This window comes from Theropithecus gelada, chromosome X (assembly GCF_003255815.1).
Source record: "Theropithecus gelada isolate Dixy chromosome X, Tgel_1.0, whole genome shotgun sequence".
NCBI classification, from domain to species: Eukaryota; Metazoa; Chordata; class Mammalia; order Primates; family Cercopithecidae; genus Theropithecus; species Theropithecus gelada.
The window spans coordinates 68,666,623-68,689,874 of record NC_037689.1 but is presented as its reverse complement, the minus strand read 5'-3'; the positions used below and the strand labels follow the sequence as shown (position 1 = coordinate 68,689,874).

Sequence of the window (23,252 nt, the reverse complement as noted above, 5' to 3'; positions counted from 1 at the left end):
TCCAAGACTAAACCAGGAAGAAGTTGAATCCCTGAATAGACCAATAGCAGGCTCTGAAATTGAGGCAATAATTAATAGCCTACCAACCAAAAAAAGTCCAGGACCAGATGGATTCACAGCTGAATTCTACCAGAGGTACAAAGAGGAGCTGGTACCATTCCTTCTGAAACTATTCCAATCAATAGAAAAAGAGGGAATCCTCCCTAACTCATTTTATGAGGCCAACATCATCCTGATACCAAAGCCTGGCAGAGACACAACAAAAAAAGAGAATTTTAGAGCAATATCCCTGATGAACATCGATGCAAAAGTCCTCAGTAAAATACTGGCAAACCGGATTCAGCAACACATCAAAAAGCTTATCCACCATGATCAAGTGGGCTTCATCCCTGGGATGCAAGGCTGGTTCAACATTCACAAATCAATAAACATAATCCAGCATATAAACAGAACCAAAGACAAGAACCACATGATTATCTCAATAGATGCAGAAAAGGCTTTCGACAAAATTCAACAGCCCTTCATGCTAAAAACGCTCAATAAATTCGGTATTGATGGAACGTACCTCAAAATAATAAGAGCTATTTATGACAAACCCACAGCCAATATCATACTGAATGGGCAAAAACTGGAAAAATTCCCTTTGAAAACTGGCACAAGACAGGGATGCCCTCTCTCACCACTCCTATTCAACATAGTGTTGGAAGTTCTGGCTAGGGCAATTAGGCAAGAGAAAGAAATCAGGGGTATTCAGTTAGGAAAAGAAGAAGTCAAATTGTCCCTGTTTGCAGATGACATGATTGTATATTTAGAAAACCCCATTGTCTCAGCCCAAAATCTCCTTAAGCTGATAAGCAACTTCAGCAAAGTCTCAGGATACAAAATTAATGTGCAAAAATCACAAGCATTCTTATACACCAATAACAGACAAACACAGAGCCAAATCATGAATGAACTTCCATTCACAATTGCTTCAAAGAGAATAAAATACCTAGGAATCCAACTTACAAGGGATGTAAAGGACCTCTTCAAGGAGAACTACAAACCACTGCTCAGTGAAATAAAAGAGGACACAAACAAATGGAAGAACATACCATGCTCATGGATAGGAAGAATCAATATCGTGAAAATGGCCATACTGCCCAAGGTAATTTATAGATTCAATGCCATCCCCATCAAGCTACCAATGAGTTTCTTCACAGAATTGGAAAAAACTGCTTTAAAGTTCATATGGAACCAAAAAAGAGCCCGCATCTCCAAGACAATCCTAAGTCAAAAGAACAAAGCTGGAGGCATCTTCTTTGTATCTTTGGTAGAATTCAGCTGTGAATCCGCCTAGTCCTGGCCTTTTTGTTGTTGTTGTTTGGCACGCTATTTATTGCTGCCTCAATTTCAAAACTCATTATTGGTCTGTTAAAGGATTAAATCTCTTCCTGGTTCACTCTTGGGAGGGTGTATGTGTCCAGGAGTTAATCCTGGACACAGCAAAAGAAACCATCAACAGAGTAAACAGACAACCTACAGAATGGGCAAAAATTTTTTGCAAACTATGCATCTGACAAAGGTCTAATATCCAGCTTCTGTAAGGAACTTAAACAAATTTACAAGAAAAAAAAAACAACCCCTTAAAAAAAAGTGGGCAAAGGACATGAACACTTTTCAAAAGAAGATGTATATGTGACCAACAAGCATATTATAAAAAGCTTAACATCACTGATCATTAGAGAAATGCAAATCAAAACCACAGTGAGATACCATCTCACACCAGTCAGATTGACTATTATTAAAAAGTCAAAAATGACAGATGCTGGTGAGGTTGTGGAGTAACATGAACACTTATACACTGTTGGAGGTGTGTAAATTAGTTCAGCCATTATGAAAGTGTAGCAACTCCTTAAAGACCTAAAGACAGAGATACCATTCAACCCAGCAATCTCATTACTGGGTGTATACCTAAAGCAAAATAAATCATTCAATTGTAAAGATGCATACATGTGTATGTTCATTGCAGCACTATTCACTATAGCAAAGACATGGAGTCAACCTAATGCCCATCAATGATAGGCTGGATAAAGAAAATATGGTACATTTACACCATGGAATACTACGCACACATAAAAAAGAACAAGATCATATCATTTTCAGGGACATGGATGGAGCTGGAGGCCATTATTCTTAGCAAACTAACACAGGAACAGAAAACCAAATATTGCATGTTCTCACTTATAAGTGGGAGCTAAATGATGAGAACACATGGACATGTAGAGAGGAGCAACACACACTTGGCCTTTCAGAAGGTGGAAGGTGGGAGGAGCAAGAGGATCAGGAAGAATAACTAATGGATACTAAGCTTAATACATGGGTGACAAAATAATCTGTACAACAAACCTCTGTGACTCAAGTTTACCTGTGTAACAAATCTTCACTTGTACCACTGAACATAAAATAAAAGTTAAAGAAGAAAAAAACAGGCATGGTGGCTCATGCCTGTAATCCCAGCACTTTGAGAGGCCAAGGGGCAGACTGGCCAACATGGTGAAACCCTGTCTGTACTAAAAATACAAAAATTAGCAAGGAGTGGTGGTGCATGCCTGTAATCCCAGATACTCTGGAGGCTGATGCAGGAGAATCACTTGAATCTGGGAATCAATGGTTGCAGTGAGCTGGAATCATGCCACTGCACTCCAGACTGGGTGACAGAGCAAGAGTCCATCAAAAAAAATGAGGATGAGTAAGAGGAAGAGGAAGAGGAAGAGGAAGAGGAAGAGAGAAGAAAGAAGAAGAAGAAGAAGAAGAAAAGGAAGAAGACGGAGGAAGGAGAAGGAGGAAGGAGAAGGAGGAAGGAGAAGGAGGAAGGAGAAGAAGAAGAAGAAGAAGAAGGAGAAGAAGAACAAGAAGAAGAAGAAGAAGAAGAAGAAGAAGAAGAAGAAGAAGAAGAAGAAGAAGAAGGAGAAGAAGAAGGAGAAGGAGAAGGAGAAGGAGAAGGAGAAGGAGAAGGAGGAGAAGAAGGAGAAGAAGGAGAAGAAGGAGAAGAAGGAGAAGAAGGAGGAGAAGGAGAAGAAGGAGAAGGAGAAGGAGAAGGAGAAGGAGAAGGAGAAGGAGAAGGAGAAGAATTATTAAAAAGAATTAAAGAAAATCCTGGCCGGGCGCGGTGGCTCAAGCCTGTAATCCTAGCACTTTGGGAGGCTGAGACAGGCGGATCACATGGTCAGGAGATCGAGACCATCCTGGCTAACACGGTGAAACCCCGTCTCTACTAAAAAAATACAAAAAACCAGCCGGGCGCGGTGGTGGGTGCCTGTAGTCCCAGCTACTCGGGAGGCTGAAGCAGGAGAATGGTATAAACCCAGGAGGCGGAGCTTGCAGTGAGCTGAGATCCGGCCACTGCACTCCAGCCTGGGCGACAGAGCCAGACTGCGTCTCAAAAAAAAAAAAAAAAAAAAAAAGAAAAAGAAAAAAAAAGAAAATACTACTGAATTTTTACATTAGTTTTGTGTTCTGAAACTTTACTGAAGACATTTACTAGGTCTAGGAGGCTTTTGGTGGAGTCTTTAGTCTTTTCTAAGTATAGAATCCTATCAGCAAGGAGAGAGAGTTTGACTTCTTTTCTTAATTGGATGCCTTTTATTTCTTGCTCTTGTCTGATTGCTCTGGCTAGGACTTCCCATACTACGTTGAATGGGAGGGTTAGAGAGAACATCTTTGTCTTGTTCCCGTTCTGAAGAAGAATGTTTCTCTCATGCTGTCAGTGGGGTGTTGCAGTCTCCCATTGTTATTTTGTGGTTGCCTAAGTCTTTTCATGGGTCCAAAAGAACTTCTTTTACAAATTTGTTTGTATGCAGATGTTATGTTCCAATGTTGGATGCATACATATTTAGGACAGTTAAGTCTTCTTGTTGAATTGAACCCATTATCATTATGTAATGCCCTTCTTTGTCTTTCTTGATTGTTGTGGGTTTAAACTCGTTTTATATGATATGAGAATAGTAATTTTGATTAGCTTTTGTGTGTTCAGTATGCTATTGACTGTGGGTTTCTCATAGATGGCTATTATTATTTTGAGGTATGTTTCTTTGACGCCTAGTTTCTTGAGGGTTTTTATCATGAAGGGATGTTGGACTTTATTGATAGCTATTTCTGCATCACTTAAGATAATCACATGCTCTTTTGTTTTCAATTTTGCTTATGTGGTGAATCACATTTATTGATTTGCATATGTTGAACCAACCTTGAATCCCAAGAATAAAGCCTACTTGAATGTGGTGAATTAACTGTTTGTTGTACTGCTGGATTGGGCTTGCAAGTATTTTGTTGGTGACTTTTGTGTTCATGTTTGTCATGGTTATTGGCATGAAATTTTCTTTTTTCATTGTGTCTATGCCAGATTTTGGTATCAGGATAATGCTGGCTTCATAGAATGAGTTAAGGAGGACTCCTTCCTCCTCTATTTTTGGAATAGTTAATGGTAGGATTGATAACAATACTTCCTTGTATGTCTGATAGTATTTACCTGTGAATCCTTCTGGTCCAGGGCTTTTGTTGTTGTTGTTTTGTAAGGATTTTTAAATTACTAATTCAATTTTAGAATTCATTATTTTTCAGTTCAAGTTTTCACTTTCTTCCTGGTTCAATCTTGGAAGGGTATATGTTTGCATGAATTTATCCATTTCCTCTAGATTTTCCAATTTGTGTTATAGAGGTTTTCATCGTAGTCTGAGGACCTTTTGTATTTCTGTAGGATTGGTTGTAAAGCCATCTTTTTTATTTCTGATTGTGCTTAGTTGAAACTTATCTTTTTCTTTGTTAATCTAGCTAAGTGTTCAATTGGTCTTTTTTATTCTTTCAAAGTACCAATTTTGGTTTCATTGATCTTTGGTATGAATTTTGCATCTCAATTTCATTTAGTTCTTTTCTAATTTTAGTTATTTTCATCTGCTATCTTTGGATTTGGTTTGTTCTTATTTTTCTAGTTCTGTTAAGTGTAATATTAAATTGTTAACTTGAGAACTTTCTAACTTTTGTTGTAGGTGTTGAGTGATGTAAACTTCCTCTTAACACTGCTTTGGATGCATCCCAATTATTTTGATATGTTATTTCTCTATTTTCATTAATTTTAACGAAATTATTTTTTCTTTCTTTCGTGATTTTGTTGTTCACCCAAAAGTCATTTGGGAGCAAGTTGTTTAATTTCCATGTAATTGCACAGTTTTGAGATATCTTCTTGGTATTGATTTCTATTTTTATTGCACTGTGGTCTGAGCATATGCTTGGTATAATTTTGATTTTTAAAAATTTATTGAGGTTTACTTTATGGTCAAGCATATGCTCAATATTAGAATATGTTTGGGTGGATTATTCTGTAGGTGTCTATTAGGTCCAGTTGGTTGAGTGTCAAATTTAAGCCCCAAATTCCTTTGTCAGTTTCCTGCCTTAATGATCTCTCTCATGCTGTCAGTGGGGTGTTGCAGTTTCCCATTGTTATTTTGTGGTTGCCTAAGTCTTTTCATAGGTCCAAAATAACTTCTTTTACAAATCTGTTTGTATGCAGATGTTATGCTCCAATATTGGATGCATACATATTTAGGACAGTTAAGTCTTCTTGTTGAATTGAACCCATTATCATTATGTAATGCCCTTCTTTGTCTTTCTTGATTGTTGTGAGTTTAAACTCATTTTATATGATATGAGAATAATAACCCCTGCTCTTTTTTGTTTGCTATTTGCATGATAGATCTTTCTCTATCCCTTTACTTTGAGTCTGTGAGTGTCACTGCCTGGGAGATGGGTCTCTTGAAGACAGCAGACAGTTGGGTCTTGTCTTTTTATTGAACTTGCTACTCTATGGCTTTTAAGTCGGCCATTTTGACTTTTTTACATTCCAGGTTAGTATTGATATGTAAGATTTTGAACATGTCATCTTGTTGTTAGCTGTTTGTTGTGTAGCTTTGGTTGTGTAGTTGCTTCATAGTGTCTGTGGGTGGGATATATGCTTAAGTGTGTTTTCATGGTAGAAGATATAATTCTTTCATTTCCATGTTTATCATTTCTCTAAGAACCTCTTGTATAGCTGGTTTAGTGATAATAAATTCCCTTAGTGTTTGCTTATTTTGGAAGTTTATTTCTCCTTCGCTTATGAAGCATAGTTTGGTGGGATATGAAATTCTTGGTTGGAATTTCTTTTCTTTAAGATTGCTGAATATAGAACCACAATCTCTTCTGGCTTGTAAGTTTTCTGATGAGAGGTCTTCTTCTAGCCTGATGGAGTTTCCTTTGTAAATGACTAGAGCCTTCTCTCCTGTAGCTTTTAATAATTTTTTCTTTCACACTGACCTTCATGAATCTGATGACTATGTGTCTTGGGGATGTTTGTCTTGTATAGTATCTCACAGAGGTTCTCTGTATTTCTTGAATTTGCATGTCAACCTCTCTAATGAGATTGAGGAAAGTTTCATGGACCATATCCTCAAATATGTTTTCCAAGTTATTTCTTCTCTCTCCTGTCAGGAATATCAATTAGTTTTAGGTTAGTCTCGTTACATAATCCCATATTTGTCAGAGGTTTTGTCATAATTTAAATGTTTTTTTCTTTATTTTTGTCTAAGTTGATTATAAGATTCTGTCTTCAAGCTCCAAGATTCTTTCCTTGGCTTGGTCTATTCTGTTGTTAATGCTTCAAAATATATCAGGTAATTTTTGTAGTAATTTTTTTCAATTCCAGAAATTTCATTTGGTTCTTTCTTAAAGTGGCTATTTTGTCTTCTTTCAACTTTTGGAGATTTTCACTGTATATCCTGGATTGGATTTCACCTGTTACCTGAATCTTGATCAGTTTCTTTGTCATGCAGATTCTGAACTTTATGGCTTTAAGTCATTTCAATCTGGTTAAGAACCACTGCAGAGAAGTTGCCTTGTTTGAAGATAAAGGGAAACTCTGACTTTTTTAATTGCCAGAGTTCTAGCACTGATTCTTTCTCATCTGAGCAGGCACGTGCTCCTTTGTGTTTTGGATTTGCTGTAATTTCTATGAGGCTTTTTGTTTTGATATTCTTTATTTCCCTTTACAGTTTAACTGTGGTGCAAGTTGAGTATAGTTAATTAGCTTTGTTTCTAGGTGCTTCCAGGGTGCCAAGGCTCTGTATGGGATCTTTATTTGTGGCTAGATTCTTACCTTGGGTTTCACAGGCAATGTGTATTGGCAGAATACTTTTGGTGTTGTAATTTGGGCAGTAATGCAGTAGATGGCAGTTAAGAGTAATGGTTGGCAGAGAGTCTTACTCTGCTCTGTGGCTTTTTTATATTTCTGCACATTTGCAATGGTACTCTGTGGGGACCGGGGGAGAGAGATGACCCCCTAGCCAGGTCCATTCCCAGGCCTCAGGGTAGCCCCCCTTGATCACTGGCACTGCATCCACATTTCATTTGTTAGATGTTCTTGGCCATGGGGCTCTCTCAGGCAGAGACTGTGTCTAGCAGACAGGCCTCACTCTTCCTGGACAGGCCCTGCAGACGGATGTGTGCCCTGCTTCTGCACTGGCCTATGAACTCATACCTCACACTCAGTGTATTGAGATTGGGGGTTCCTCCCCAGGTTGCGTTCTGGCAAAAATCTCAACTCAGAACTCCTGAGCTGTGTGCTACAACCTTGGGGCATTGGAACCATGCCTGTGGCTTTGTCCTCTACCTCCTTGGGATCAGGCGCCTGTTGTGCTGGGAGAGCTGAAGTGTTCCCAGGCTGTGGGGAAAGCACTCCAGCAGGGCCACTGGCAAGACAGTCAGACCAAGCAGTGGAGGCTGTGCTGCGTGAACACACTTGCAGAATCAGCCAGGCAAAAACTTTGGAGGGATTGTGGACAGAAAGACATGCAGAACAGATGTGTCCAGACAACCCTGGGGGAATGGGCACCAATGGCCACATTTTGTTGTAGCTGCTCCACATGTAAAACCCCCTGGGGTCCATGCAGGCTAGAGCTCTGTCTTTGTCTATTCTTTGAGCAGATCCTCCTGACAATTGAAATGACTGCAAGAGTCATGGGATCTCTTGTAGCTAGGATGCCAGAGGTCCATGGTGAGAGTGGGTTGCCCTGCTGTCACTTAACTCACCCATTCCTTAGAAGGTGTTTAGGACCAGGAACTAATCCTGGTGCTTGGCACACCAATGCAGTTTTCCCAGCTTTCTCCCTATTCAGCCTTAGCATCTGTGTTACCTATCAAATCTCAGTGTTTTCTGTCCGTGTTTTCTCTCCAAAGATCTTTTTAAAGTACAAACAGATAGTGGAGAATTTACTGGTTTGTTTATTGGATATTTTGGTCTCTTGTGGTGAGAGAAGTGCTTCCTGGATGTGTATACTTGGCCATCTTGTTCCTCCCTCCAGAAACTACTTTTAAAGAGGACCAGATGGTGTAGTTAGAAGACAAAGACTTCAAAGAAGCTATAATAAATATGTTTTTAGGGCTGGGCTTAGTGGCTCATGCCTGTAACCCCAACACTTTGCGAGGCCATCATAGGATGATTGCTTGAGACCGGGAATTTGAGGCCAGCCTGGGCAACATAGTGAGAATACAAAGAACTGAAAAAAACCGTGCTTAAGGAAGTAATGGAAGACGATGTCAGTGAAAATGTATAACAACCTCCAGAAATGCTCTATGCCATAAAAGAAAAAGGAAATCTGGCCAATAAAAATCAAAACTAACTTTATCAGAACTCTCAAAATTAATAAAGTTTTACAGTCTCCAGAGAGCATTTATTTAGGAAAAACAGTTAAATCTTGGTTAAATAAACAAGCTTTGTGACATTTGAAATTGTCCTATTCTCATCTCTGTCTCTCCAACTATGCAATAGAATTTTAAAACAATCTTGGTAAAACCCAGAAGCCTGGCAGTCACTACAAGACAAAACAAGGCTAGAGCTCCTTCAAAGCCACATTGTCATTATTTTAATTGTCATTGTTTGATTTGTCTGTTGATTCTGTGGAAAACTCCACTTGCAAGGATGTCTTTTAAAACTTGACTTGTAGCTCAACCAATTTGAAAATTCTTTTTCCTGGGAACATTTGTCAAAAATAATGTGCGGAAATTGTTGAATATCACAACTACCTGAGGTGGCTATAATAGTTCAGGCAGACAAGAAATTGACCAAAAATGATAAAAGGAAAAACTGAGGAATAAATTGTCCATAGTGGGCTTTGAAAAGTTGTTATATGTTCCCGGGAATCTAGAAAGCCAGAAGCATGTGTAGGGCTTTGTACATGCCCAAGGCTGTACGCATGTGAAGGAAAGGCCTGAGAAAACCCTGAGCCCTCACTACTGGCTAATTTTAAAACTCTGTGTAAGCAGGAAATGGGGGCTAAAGACGAGCTATAAATTGCCTACCAGAACATTGAAGAGGTGTCCAAACACAGACAAAGAGACTTTCAGTGAAAACTGGGAGACTTACTAGTTTCATGTTTGTAACGAAACCTCTGTTTAAATGTTAACTGACCACTAAGATAAATGAGCAGAGACTTCAGTGACCACATACAAAAAGAATACAGACTTTACAGAATTAAATCAGAAAAGCCACTAAGCAAAAGACAATAACATCAATAGTAAACAATATCATCAACGAACACCTTGGCAGGAGGGAGTGTCTAATTTCCAGAGTTACCACATTATATTATTTTCAACAAATAATATTTTATTTGTTGAAAATAAATAAATTTTCAGTAAAAAATTAGAAGACATACAAAGAAACAAGAAAATATTGCCTATCATGGAAAACATAACTTGAAACAGTCCATTAAGAAGCCAGATGTTGCATTTACATAGTCTTTAAATTGGCTATTTTAAGTATGTTCAAAGAACTAAAGAAACCATGCCTAAAGAACTAAAGGAAAGGATTAGAGTTGTGCCTTACGGAATAAAGAACATTATAGAAAATTAATTTTAAGAGAAACTACAGTAATTCTGAGGTAAAAAAAGATAACTAGATTTAAAAATTTCTCAGCAGCTGATGTGAATAAATGGAAGAAAGAATCAACAAATTGTGAAGAAGGTTCATTGAGTTTATCTAGTCTGAGGAACAGAAAGAAAAAAGAATGAAGAAAAATAAACAGGGCCTCAGATAACTGTGAGTTTCCTCCCTCTCCACAAGGAGAGGGAGGAAAGTGGCAGGAATAATAGCTGAAGAAATGTCTGAAAACTTCCCAAATTTGATTAAAAATATCAACCTGCACATCAAAGAAGCTCAACAAATGCCAAATAGTGGAAAAGAAAAAAAAAAAAAAAAAAAGAGATCCAAACCTTGACACATAATAATCAAACTGTCAAGGGCCATAGAAAAAAATAATCTTGAAAGCTGTAAAAAAGAAACATGTCAGAGGGATCCTCAATTAAAAATTATCAACTGATTTCTCATCAGAAATTATAGAGGCCAGAAGGCAATGGGATGACATATTCAAAGTAACAACAACAACAACAAAAAACACTGTCACCTGAGAATTATTTTATCCAGCAAAACTATTCTTCAAAAATGAAGGAAAAGCAATATTTTCCCATACAAGCAAAAACTCAAAGAATTTTTCACTACAAAACCTGTTCTACAAGAAATACCTAAGGAAGTCCTACAAGAAATACTAAAGGAGTCCTTCAGGCTGGAATTTAAGGACTCTATACAGCATCCCAAATCCCTATGAAGAAATAAAGATCACCAGTAAAGGTAACTATACAGGTAAATATTAATTAAATGTCTGGAGTAAACCTAAGGGGAAAAACTCAGAAAATGCAGTAAAAGTAACTAAAAGTAATAAAATATTACTGTAGAAAATATTTTACACAGAAGAAGACAGGAATGGAGGAACAGAAGAACAAAAAACATGTAAGACATAGAAACAAATAGCAAAATAGCTAATGTAAATCCTAACTTATAAATTACATTAAATGTAAGTGCATGAAATATTCCAACTAAAAGCAGAGATTGGCAGAATGTATAAAAAGATACAACTATGTGTGGTTTACAAGAGTCACAATTTAGATTCAAATACACAAATACGTAAAAAAGGAAAGGACAGAAAAAGATATTTCATACAATTAGTAACCAGAAGAGAGTTTGTATTAATACAAGACAAAATACATATGAGTATAAAACTTTATGACCTTAGGTTTGTCAATAGTTTCTTTTATATAATACCAATAGTTTTTTTAATATAATACAAGCAAGAAAAAATATAGATGAATTAGTTTTTTTCTATATTAAATACTTATGCTGCATATTATACTCTCAAGATAATGAAAAGACAACCCATGGAATTGATGAAAACATTTGCAAATCTTGTCCCTGATAAGGGACTTGTATGAGAACATGTGAAAATCTCTTGCAATTCAACTATAAAAAGACAACCCACTTAGATGGGAAAAAAATTTGAATGGACATTTCTTCAAATAAGATGTATAAATGGCCAATAAGCACATAAAAACTGCTAAACAATATTAGTTATTAGGGAAATACAAATCAAAACTCCAATTGGATACCACTTTCCACCACCTAGGATGGCCATAATCCAAGAGATGAACAATAACAAATGGCAGTGAGGACGGGGAGAAAGTGGAACGCTCATACACTACTAGAAATGTATGATGGTGCTTTTGCTTTGGAAAACAGTATGGCAATTCCTTAAGCCTAGAGTTACCATGTGACGTATCAATTCCACTCCTACGTGTATACTCAAAAGAAATGAATACATGTACCTTACACACTTGTACACAGATGTTAGCAGCATTATTCACAATAGCCAAAAATTGAAAACAACCCAAATGTCCAACTGATTAATCAATAAATAAAATGTATATCCATACAATTGGATATTATTTAGCAAAAAAAAGGAATGAAGTCTTGACTCATGCTAAATCATGGTTGCATTCTGCAAAGATTATGCAAAATGAAAAATCCAGACACAAAAGACTACATATTGTATTATTTCATTTATATGAAATATCCAAAATAGACTTCTGCTGAAGGTATTCATAATTACTTTATATTTGGTTTTGCTAAAAGGCTGGAATGTAATTTGTGGTCATATTGCTACCATGAGGGTAGACCTTACCTGAGGAAGATATCTACACAGGAAAGAGCAGAGCCAAGATATAAAGAAAGACAGATTTAGGCCGAGCGCGGTGGCTCACGCCTGTAATTCCAGCACTTTGGAAGGTCGAGGCGGGCGGATCATTTGAGGTCAGGAGATGGAGACCATCCTCGCTAACACGGTGAAACCCCGTTTCTACTAAAAAATACAAAAAAAAAAAAAAATTAGCCCTTCGTGATGGCGGGCGCCTTTAGTCCCAGCTACTGGCTGAGGCAGGAAAACGGCGTGAACCCGGGAGGCGGAGCTTGCAGTGAGCAGAGTTCACATCACTGCACTCCAGCCTCCAGCCTGGGCGACAGAGCAAGACTCGTCTCAAAAAAAAAAAAAAAAAGAAGAAGAAGAAGAAGAAAAGAGAGGAAAAAAGAAGAAAAGAAAAGGAAGAAAAGAAAGATGTATAAGGGCATATTTTGAACACACAAATCGGTCTGGATATCAAGTAATCCCAGTTAAGTTACTTTAAAAAGTCCCAGTTTATGTTGGGTCTTTTGTTACATGAAACAGAAAGAGTCCTAACTAATGCGGTTGGTTAAAAAAAAATTATTTGTTTTTCACTTCCAGGGTAATTAATATATTGTAAATTCAGGAAAGATGTGCTTCAGGATTTTTTTTGACTGAAATAGTGATGTCTTTTTGTGAATATTCATTCTTCAGTAGACTAATTGGCCAGCAGAAAACACCAAACTCTGTCTAGCATGTATGTATCAATTAAACATGAAATAACATGAATTATATGATCATAATTTTTATATTCAAATTTCATTTCAAAATACGTTACTTTTTAGTGGTAATAGTAGTCCTTCCACCAGTGGAGGGTTGGTTATGAGAGGAATATATTTCTTGCCGCAACTTTGAGAGTTCCTTACAGATAAAAGATAATATAATCATTTGACGGAAAGTAGAAACATGAGATAATAAATACATTTAATCATTTAGAAGGGTTACTAACAATGATTATACTCCCTCCCTTTTACTCCTTTTTAGCTTTGAGGTAATAATGTTCTAATCCCACTTGTTGAATATCACCTAGTGTTGCTTCACAGTACCTAATAAGTTATATTATATGCCTGTGCAGGAACCTGCAACTGATACAGGATATCTAAATTTGGAAGATAACTTGAGATTGAATGGGCGTGGTTCTCAAGATGAGGATGTGAAAGTTGTTGCTCTGAAAAGCCTGAAAAGTATATCCATAGAAGAAAAGTACTGAAACTTTAATATATAAGCAGATATAGTTTCTAACAAGATATTATCAATGAATGTTACTACCAGCACCATTTGCTCCATAACAGCAATACAATATTACCTATACTTTTTGATAATTCCTTCAGTACCTATTGAATGCCAGGTCGTGGACTACATGCTACAGATACAAGGAGGAATATAACACATGCTTTAATGAAGCAGCTCATAATGTAGTAAGGAGGTCACAGTCTACTGGGAATTTCACTGCTAATGAAATATAAAATCAATGTCTTAAAAATATTAAATGTACAACAGCATTTATTTTTTGCTTCAATTCTAACTTTCATTTGAATTATTTCTCCTGAAATATGTATATTCTACTTCCTCACTTGCACCTACATTTTATTTCATGAAATAAAGTGACTCCTGGATATGTGTCCTTTTCTAGTCCACGGGAAGTATTTATCCTACAGTACTACAGTACTAAGTTGTATTACTTTTCTCCATCCCCACCCCTTCCTTTTATACCTCTGACTGACGCTTTATAAGGGAATCCTTCTCTTCCAGCAAGCTTGTCAGTTCATGAAGCTTAAATTGGAAGTCACTACAACTTCCATCCCTCTTTGAAACATCTTTATGGTACTGGGTTAATTGGGACTAAGGATTTAAAAAGAAATAAGTATTAGTATAATATTTATATAGAAAATATGTAACTGAGTTCCAGGGAGGTTAAGTGACACAAATTCGCACAGTTAGTTATGAAATGAAAGTAAAACACCAATAGTCATAAACTTTCACAGAATTTCATGAGTATGTAATATGAAATGAAATGCCAATTACAAATTTCTCCTTTTTTTAAGGTGTCTTTGCTATGTAGGACTAAACATTATCTATGTAACAGTCTTAGGCTACAAGATTTAAAGTAAAGCTAAGAAAACAGGCATTTTAGAGTCCTTGAAATGATAATTCAGGAAATTGCAATACCAATAACTACTATTATATTCTGATTTTCAGTTCACAAAATATTCCTCCTCCATGAATTATCTCAGTTCTCACAGCAGTCCTGTGAAATAAGCATTATTATAATCTTCATTTACAAAACCAGAGAGGTTAAATGACACAGTCAGGCAGTAACATAGCTGCAACTCCAAGACAGATCTTCTGACTACAAATATTGCCCATTTCCCTCTTTACCTCATATGTGTATAGCTTAGGTAGAAGTGCTATTAGTAATGTTGGGATGGAAAAGAAATCAGTGGAGGAAATCTGCTAGAAGTACTGGTAGGTTTTTATAACAAATTATATTTTGTTTCATTTTGATTTTTGGTAAAAATTACACAGTGATGTTTGGAGAGACAAATTTGTGATTATTTTGTTTATGAAAACATTTAACTATATTTTACTACATTTAGGAATCAGTAAAATAAGGGTTAAATTAAGTAAATTCAACCTAGAATTACAAGATAAGGTAATATATACTTACAAATATCACCTTAATTTTGATGTCAACTATAGGTACATAAAACTTAACGCTGTTTTCCTCCTCATGCTTGACAAAGTCCTTGCTATTTACCATCCCTCGAAATTAAGTGAGAATTTTTACAAATCTAACTGTGGCTCTGTTGAGTAATCTCAAATATTGCTTTTGTCTATACAAGCATGCTTTAGGCAAGATCATAAAGAGTTATCCACTTATCCCAAACAATAAATTAATAAAAACCAAAACACTGAAATGAATGTCTTATTTCACTTTCCTGGAAGAGATTAAACTAAATTAGAAAATAATTTAACAGTTATATTTTAGACACGGTAATGTGTATTTAAAACAAAAGGATACATGACATATTTCTAAAACTCTACCTTCAGCTATTTTTTTCTTGTAGCTTTAAACTTGAATCCATCATTATCTTGCTAGAAAGTTTGTGCTGACCTGTGTATTTATGCAGTGTAGGATCAACATACCCTCAGCCTGCAGATCTCCCTGTCTTTCTCCATTCTCAAGTTTTTTACCATCTCCGTGTAATGGTTGCCAATCTCATCCATTTTAGCCTGCAGCATTGGGCCTGTGCAAGTCTCAGAAACCTACAGAAGGCAAAATAACTATCTGTAATTGGATTGTTTTGAAGAAAATATGTGTTACGTTACAAGGATTATTATTATATGAAAACCACATGATTAAGTAAGACATTGAAATAATGAAAGTGATTTTCCGGAACTGCATTATAAAGTTCAAATGTCAGTCATTAAGATCTAACAGTATGTGAAGGAAAACAGTCCATATATTTTCTCAAGATTAATATATATATTTTATATATATATATATATATATATATTTATATATATATGTATTTACTATTGCCAATGCTAGGATTACAATGATGTAACTAAGGTAATACTGTATATTTAAAAGGAAGTTTTAATACCTGCATTCTAAGGTTTTGATTCTCTTGCTCTAAATTACGTTTACAATATTCCAGTTCTTTTAGTCTGTATTCCATGTCTGATAGTGTATGTCGAAGAGAGAGATTGTTTTCTTCCAGTGCCTGGCATTTTGAACTTGAGTCTTGGAGTCCTTGCTGTAAAGAAGACACAGGTACATAAGATAGATGCATTTTGTTTTTGGTGAGGGAGTGTTCTTTTTATTGATTCATTCAATTGAATCAAGTAAATATTTTCCTATGCCCAGTTTTCTTATACTCTTGGTCTTAGATGGTACTTGTAAGTCAGCCATGTAAGATATTATAGTGGTGCCTCTAGTCTCACTTGCCTATTTTGTGTGACAGGGAATCATGAGTAGATGAATTTATAATGTCTCAATTTAACAATCAGACTCTTGCTACTCTGTGACAATACTACCCTGCTTTCTAGTAGGCACAAAAACAACTATATGCCTGATTATTTATGTGACAACTAGTAACTGAGCAAGAATTTGGGACAGCCATAGGAGTAAAGGTCAGGAAGAGGGTAATCCTTAGAGACTACTTACAATTTCCTAGGAATTCTCTCTGCTCAGACATCCAGAGAACTCATCTAGGGTTTTTTCAGTCATTTATTTATTGCACAAACATGTGTTAAGGTCTACAACAGCTTTTTTTCATTGACATGTTAGTAGATTAAATAAATGCATGAACCTAAATTTTTAGTATTTATACAATTCTGGTCACCCAACAAGACAAATGATTGTGTCCCATATGTGCTTTATATCTCAAATAGATAAGATTATCTGTTTTTCTGAGAGGGCTTTCAGCCATTGGAAATACCCGAAGCCACTCAATTCTCATATGAACAAATTTTTCCATCATATTTTCATTCTGTCTTGATCATATCTCATAACTCCAGTGTGCCAGTAATTGTGCATATGAAAAGCTATCAATCTAGATTAACATCAACAAAAACATCAATTTACCTTCTGCTGGTGATTATTTGCTCTCACTGATGCCAAGAGTTCTTCATACTCTTTTATTTGAGTTTCTTTGAATGATAAATCTTTCTCAAGTCTCATCTTGTCATTTTCCAGTGACTAGAAGCATAAATTATTTATTATGATTCAGAATTACAGAAACTTAACAGTCACATAATACAAAGACTTGTTTACCTTGGAAGATTTAAATAAGTACTTGTTGCATTTGTACTTGCTTAATAAAGCAGAATTCTTAAAAGTTAAGAAAATATGGGATAGGAAGTGATTGAAACTTCCAAAACCTTCACTGAAAGAGACATTTTGATGGACTAACTGTACATGAAATGAAGCAAAGCCTTCTGAAATATTTTAATGTTTTCCTTCAATCTACAAAGAGTTCTTGTTAATCCCAGCAAGTGGTAAATTTTTAAATTAGAGTCTAAATATGTTCATCATAACCTAGAAACAACAAAACTACTCCAAAGTCCTCAAGGCATTATTCAATGTGTGGAAAGCATTCTGAATGTATCTAGCGGATGGCACCAAGAACACCACTAAAATAGAAAATAGGAAAAATTAATTTTTTAGAGAAAAATGTTTTCAAGTTATATTTGAATGGAAATTCGGAGTATGCTTTATAATTATGAAAAACGGGGGATTTACCTTCAATGAGTCAGATTATTTTAATTCTGAAGACGACTCTCTGGCTTTAAGCATTAAATTGCCTTAGTGGTAAACTAAATGATAAGTGCACATCCAGCATTCTTTCATTTACATTTTGGATACCTCTTTTCTCCTCTCTCAATGCCAATTAACTGTTTGAAGAAAATAATTTAGCTTTGTCGGAGTAAGCATAATATTGTGCTATATTAAATTTTAAAAATGTATACTGGACATCTTTATTTCTGTATTAGGAAGCTAGGAACTAGAAAGGCTTTGGAAAAAATCAAAATAAATCTTACTGTCAAGTCATTTTGAAGATGTCCAAGCTCCTCCCGTATGTTGCTAAATGTGGACAGCACTAGTCGGAGTGACTTATCAGACATACCCCTCATCTGCAGGAAGAAAGGATTCATGGTTTAGTTTTATTAACATTTGAAAATAGGCAATATAAGTGAAAGTTATCTTTTTTTTGTTCCTACTAGCAAACTTATTAATAATTTTACTTTGATATGGCAAATTAGAATAGTGATACGATGCATTTTGTCTATAGTGTGTGTAAGTAATCCAAATAATATTCCTGAAGATAGCAATGTATTTATAACAAATATTTATTATTTTTTCCATGATAAAGTATCATCTTTGTCACAAAGTAGAATCCTAGCAACAAAATTTAATTTTTACATTATTCTTTATTTAAAAGATTAGAAGAGATGAGACAGTCAATCATCAAATAATAAAATGAATCTCCCTAAGTGTATTGCCAACTGCTTGAATTTTGCCTGAGGTGAGAAGAATATAATTATAATTAAGTTTAACTTTAAAGCATAGAGCTATCTCAATTTTTTTTTTTTTTTTTTTTTTTTTTTTTTACCAGAGTCTCACTCTGTCGCCTAGGCTGGAGTGTAGTGGCATGATCTCAGTCGACTGCAATCTCTGCCCCTTGAGTTCAAGTAATTCTTCCACCTCAGCTTCCCAAGTAGCTGGGTCTACAGGTACACACCAAAACACTCGGTGAATTTTTGTATTTTGAGTAGAGAACGGGTTTCACTGTGTTGGCCAGGCTGGTCTCAAACTACTGACCTCAAGTGATCCACCAGCCTTGGCCTCCTAAAGTGCTGGGATTACAGGTGTGAGCCACTGCACCTGGCTTATCTCAAATTTTAAAGAGAGAGGACACTCTTTTACTAGATTATTCTTATTTCATTAAAGAAAAATTGTTTAAAAAACAGACAACTTCAGCTTCTGGGAAGATGGAGTAGAAATACTTTCCACAACCAATCAGACATTGTTTAAGGCATAACTTTGTAACTTTAGCCTCTGATTGGTCACTTTCTGCAACCAATCCGACTGATAACGGACCAGTACTTCATTTACATAGAGTGTACACCAAGTTACCAGTGGGAAACCTCTAGAGGGCATTTAAATCACATAAAATTCTGTAACTGCGCTCTTGAGCCAATTGCTCAGCCCACTCCCACCCTGTGGAGTGTGCTTTCGTTTTCGATAAATCTCTGCTTTTGTTGCTTCATAAAAAAAAGAAAGAAAAAAAAATACTTTTCCCTAGCCTTCCTGTTAAGTACAACTAAAAACCTTGGACATTATATATAAAATAAATATAAAAAGACTCAAATTGGTGACAAGAGAAATGATTGGTTAGGAATCTTGGGACCTGAGAAATGACACAGCAGTGAGTTCCTGGATTTTCTTTTTGCTTCATATATTAGATCAGTGTTGGGGAAGCTGGTAATCTAGTTACATCAATGGACAACAAAAGTCCTGAAAAGAGAATTCTCTCTCTAGCCAAAGGACCATGAAAGGGTCAGCCTAGCAGGACAGAAAGCTTTTAGATAGTAACCACTCTATCTTAGCCAAACACCACAGAAGAAACTGCAACTCTACTTCCACACAATCGACGGCAAAGAAGAGAGCTTAGACTGCCCCCTTGTCAGGCTCTAGGGAGGTACACAACACCATTCACTGGGATGGTGTCAGAAAAGGCAGAGTGAAGAGATGGTGCTTTCATTCCTACTGGCCAAAAATGAAATTCCATGCACTGTGATGTCAGTTGAGACTGTGAAGGGAGCTTGGACTTTCACCCTATTGCATCAAGAGAAGCTGAGTGAGGGAACCTCCACTTCCACCACCAGCTGGCAACAATAGGTAGTGCACACACTTTCACTGATATTTGAATATTTGAATAAGACTCAGAGAACCACAACATAAAAATGGCCAGGTCTCCTATCCAAGTACTAGCCAGGCTCAATCCTGCTTAGCTTCTGAGATCAAACAAGATCAGGCATGTTCAGGGTCAATTGAAAATCACTCATAATTCCAAGAACAACAAATAACTCAATAAGAAAAAACACTTAATTGATGACAACATCAAGATAATAGAAATGTTAGAATTATCTGATAAAGTGTGTAAAACAATCATCATAAATACTTCAACAAGAAGTTGCAAAGAGACTGTAAAAATACATTGTCTCAACAACAAAATAAGTCTCAGCAAATAAATAGAAGACATAAAGAATACCTAAATGGAAATTTTAGAACTGAAAAGGACAATAACAAGACAAAGAAACAAAAACCAAACCAAAACAACAAAACTCTCAAGAGGTAGGCTAAAAAGCAGAATAGAGAGAACACAGGAAAGAATTAGTGAACTTAAAGATAGAATAAAATAAAGTATATAATCTGAATATCAGAAACAAATAGATTAGAAAAAATTAAACAGAGCCTAAGGGCCTGTGGGTGTATACCACATATCTAGTTTTCATGTTCAGAGTTCTGGAAGGAAAGGAGAAAGAGGATGGAGCTGAAAAAATGTTTAAAAAATTATGACTGAGAAGTTTTCCAAATTAGTAAAACCTGGTAACATACATATTCAAGAAGCTGAGCATATCCCAAACAGGATAAACCCAAAGAAATCCATTACCAGGCAAATCAGAGTCAAACTTCTTTAAACTAAAGACAGACTAAAAATTTTCAAAGCAGCAAGAAAAACATTAATTATTGGGAATAACAATTCAAATGACAACAGATTTCTCATTACAAATCATGAAGCCCAGAAGGAACTAGCATATTATTTTTTAAGTACTGAAAGAAAATAATTGTCAACTGTAAATTCTATATGCAGTGAAATTATCCTTTAGGAATGGAGGGAAAATCACATTTTCGGATGAGGGAAAATGAAAATAATTTGTCACTAGCAGACCTACCCTTAAAGAATAGCTAAAAGAAGTTGTCTAAAGAAAAGAAAAGGATAAAAGAAAGAATTTGGAACATTAAGAAGGAAGATATAGCATGGCAAGCAAAAATATGGTAAATACAATAGGTTTTCCTTCTTTTCTAGAGTTTTCTTTTTTTATTATACTTTAAGTTCTCGGATACATGTGCAGAATGTGCAGGTTTCTTACATAGGTATGCATGTGCTATGGTGATTTACTGCACCCATCAAACTGTCGTCTACATTAGGTGTTTCTTCTAATGCTATCCCTCCCCTAACCCCTCACCCCATGACAGGCCCTGGTGTGTGATGTTCCCATGTGTTCTCACTGTTCAACTCCCACTTATGAGTGAGAACATGAGGTGTTTGGTTTTCTGTTTCTGTGTCAGTTTGCTGCAAATGATGGTTTCCAGCCTCATCCATGTCCCTGCAAAGGACATGAACTCATCCTTTTTTATGGCTGCATAGTATTCCATGGTACATATGTCCCACATTTTCTTTATGTAGTCTGTCATTGATGGGCAATTTGGGTTGGTTCCAAGTCTTTGCTATTGTGAATAGTGCTGCAATAAACATACATGTGCATGTGTCTTTATAGTAGAATGATTTATAATCTTTGGGTATATACCCAGTAATGGGATTGCTGAGTCAAATGGTATTTTTAGTTCTAGATCCTTGAGGAAGCGCCACACTGGTTAAACTAACTTACACTCCAACCAACAGTCTAAAAGTGTTCCTATTTCTCCACATGCTCTCAAGCATTTGTTTTTTCCTGACTATTTGATGATCGCCATTCTAACTGACATGAGATGGTATCTCATTGTGGTTCCGATTTGCATTGCTCTAATGACCAATGATGATGAGCATTTTTTCCTATATTTGTTGGCTGCATTAATGTCTTATTTTGAGAAATGTCTGTTCATATCATTTGGCCACTTTTTGATGGGGTTGTTTTTGTCTTGTAAATTTGTTTAAGTTATTTGTAGATTCTCAGTATTAGTCCTTTGTCAGATGAATAGATTGCAAAAATTTTCTCCCATTCTGTAGGGTGCCTGTTGACTCTGATGATAGTTTCTTTTGCTGTGCAGAAGCTCTTTAGTTCAATTAGATCCCATTTGTCAATTTTTGTTTTTGTTGCCATTGTTTTTGGTGTTTTAGTCATGAAGTCTTTCCCATGCCTATGTCCTGAATGGTATTGCCTAGGTTTTCTTCTAGAGTTTTATGGTTTTAGGTCTTACATATAAGTCTTTAATCCATTTTGAGTTAATTTTTGTATAAGATGTAAGGAAGGGGTCCAGTTTCAGTTTTCAGCATATGGCTAGCCAGTTTTCCCAGCATTATTTATTAAATAGGGAATCCTTTTCCCATTGCTTGTTTTTGTCCAGTTTGTCAAAGATCCAATGGTTGTAAATGTGTGGCATTATTTCTGAGGCCTCTGTTCTGTTCCATTGGTCTATCTCTCTGTTTTGGTACTGGTACTATGCTGTTTTAGTTACTGTAACCTTGTAGTATAGTTTGAAGTCAGGTAGCATGATGCCTCCAAGCTTTGCTCTTTTTGCTTAGGATTTTCTTGGATATATGGGCTCTTTTTTTTGGTTCCATATGTAATTTAAAGTATTTTTTCTAATTCTGTGAAGAAACTCAGTGGTAGCTTGATAGGGTTAACACTGAATCTATAAATTACTTTAACTAATATGACCATTTTCAAGATATTGATTCTTCCTATCCATAAGAATGGAATGTTTTTCCATTTGTTTGTGTCCTCTCTTATTTCCTTGAGCAGTGGTTTGTAGCTCTCCTGGAAGAGGTCCTTCACATCCCTTATAAGTTGTATTCCTAGGTATTTTATTCTCTTTGTAGCAATTGTGAATATGAGTTCACTCATGATTTGGCTCTCTGTTTGTCTATTATTAGTGTATAGGAATGTCTGTGATTTTTGCACATTGATTTTGTATCTTGAGACTTTGCTGAAGTTGCTTATCAACTTAAGGAGATTTTGGGTTGAGACAATGGGGTTTTCTAAATATACAATCATGTCAGCTGCAAACAGAGGCAATTTGACTTCCTCTCTTGCTATTTGAATACCCTTTATTTCTTTCACTTGCCTGGTTGTCCTGGCCAGAACTTCCAATACTGTGTTGAATAGGAGTAGTGAAAGAGGGCATCCCTGTCTTGTGCCAGTTTTCAAAGAGAATGCTTCCAGCTTTTGCCCATTCAGTATGATATTGGCTGTGGGTTTGTCGTAAATGGTTCTTATTATTTTGAGATATGTTCCATCACTACCTAGTTTATTGAGAGTTTTTAGCATGAAGGGGTGTTGAATTTTATCAAAGGCCTTTTCTGCCTCTATTGAGATAATCATGTGGTTTTTGTCATTGGTTCTGTTTATGTAATGGATTATGTTTATTGATTTGCATATGTTGAATCAGCCTTGCATTCTGGTGATGAAGCTGACTTGATCTTGGTGGATAAGCTTTTTGATATGCTGCTGAATTCAGTGTGCCTGTATTTTATTGAGGATATTTGCATTGATGTTCATCAGGGATATTGGCCTGAAATTTCCTTTTTTTGTTCTGTCTCTACCAGGTTTTGGTATCAGGATGATGCTGGCCTCATAAAATGAGTTAGGGAGGAGTCTCTCTTTTACTATTGTTTGGAATAGTTT

The 23,252-nt window shown here is 36.0% G+C and overlaps 1 protein-coding gene across 2 annotated transcripts in view; it reads right to left on the bottom strand.

Annotated features, from left to right (window-relative positions):
* POF1B (POF1B, actin binding protein) overlaps window positions 1-23,252 on the bottom strand; it is a 113,226-nt gene that overhangs the window by 19,757 nt on the left and 70,217 nt on the right. For both annotated transcript variants that reach the window (XM_025372545.1, XM_025372544.1), the window contains exons 10-15: window positions 17,661-17,753; window positions 16,705-16,818; window positions 15,722-15,874; window positions 15,261-15,380; window positions 13,827-13,955; window positions 12,892-12,974 (exon numbers count right to left, since the gene is read on the bottom strand). In XM_025372545.1, coding sequence (XP_025228330.1) covers window positions 12,892-12,974; window positions 13,827-13,955; window positions 15,261-15,380; window positions 15,722-15,874; window positions 16,705-16,818; window positions 17,661-17,753 — 692 coding nt within the window. The remainder of the gene's footprint in view (window positions 1-12,891; window positions 12,975-13,826; window positions 13,956-15,260; window positions 15,381-15,721; window positions 15,875-16,704; window positions 16,819-17,660; window positions 17,754-23,252) is intronic.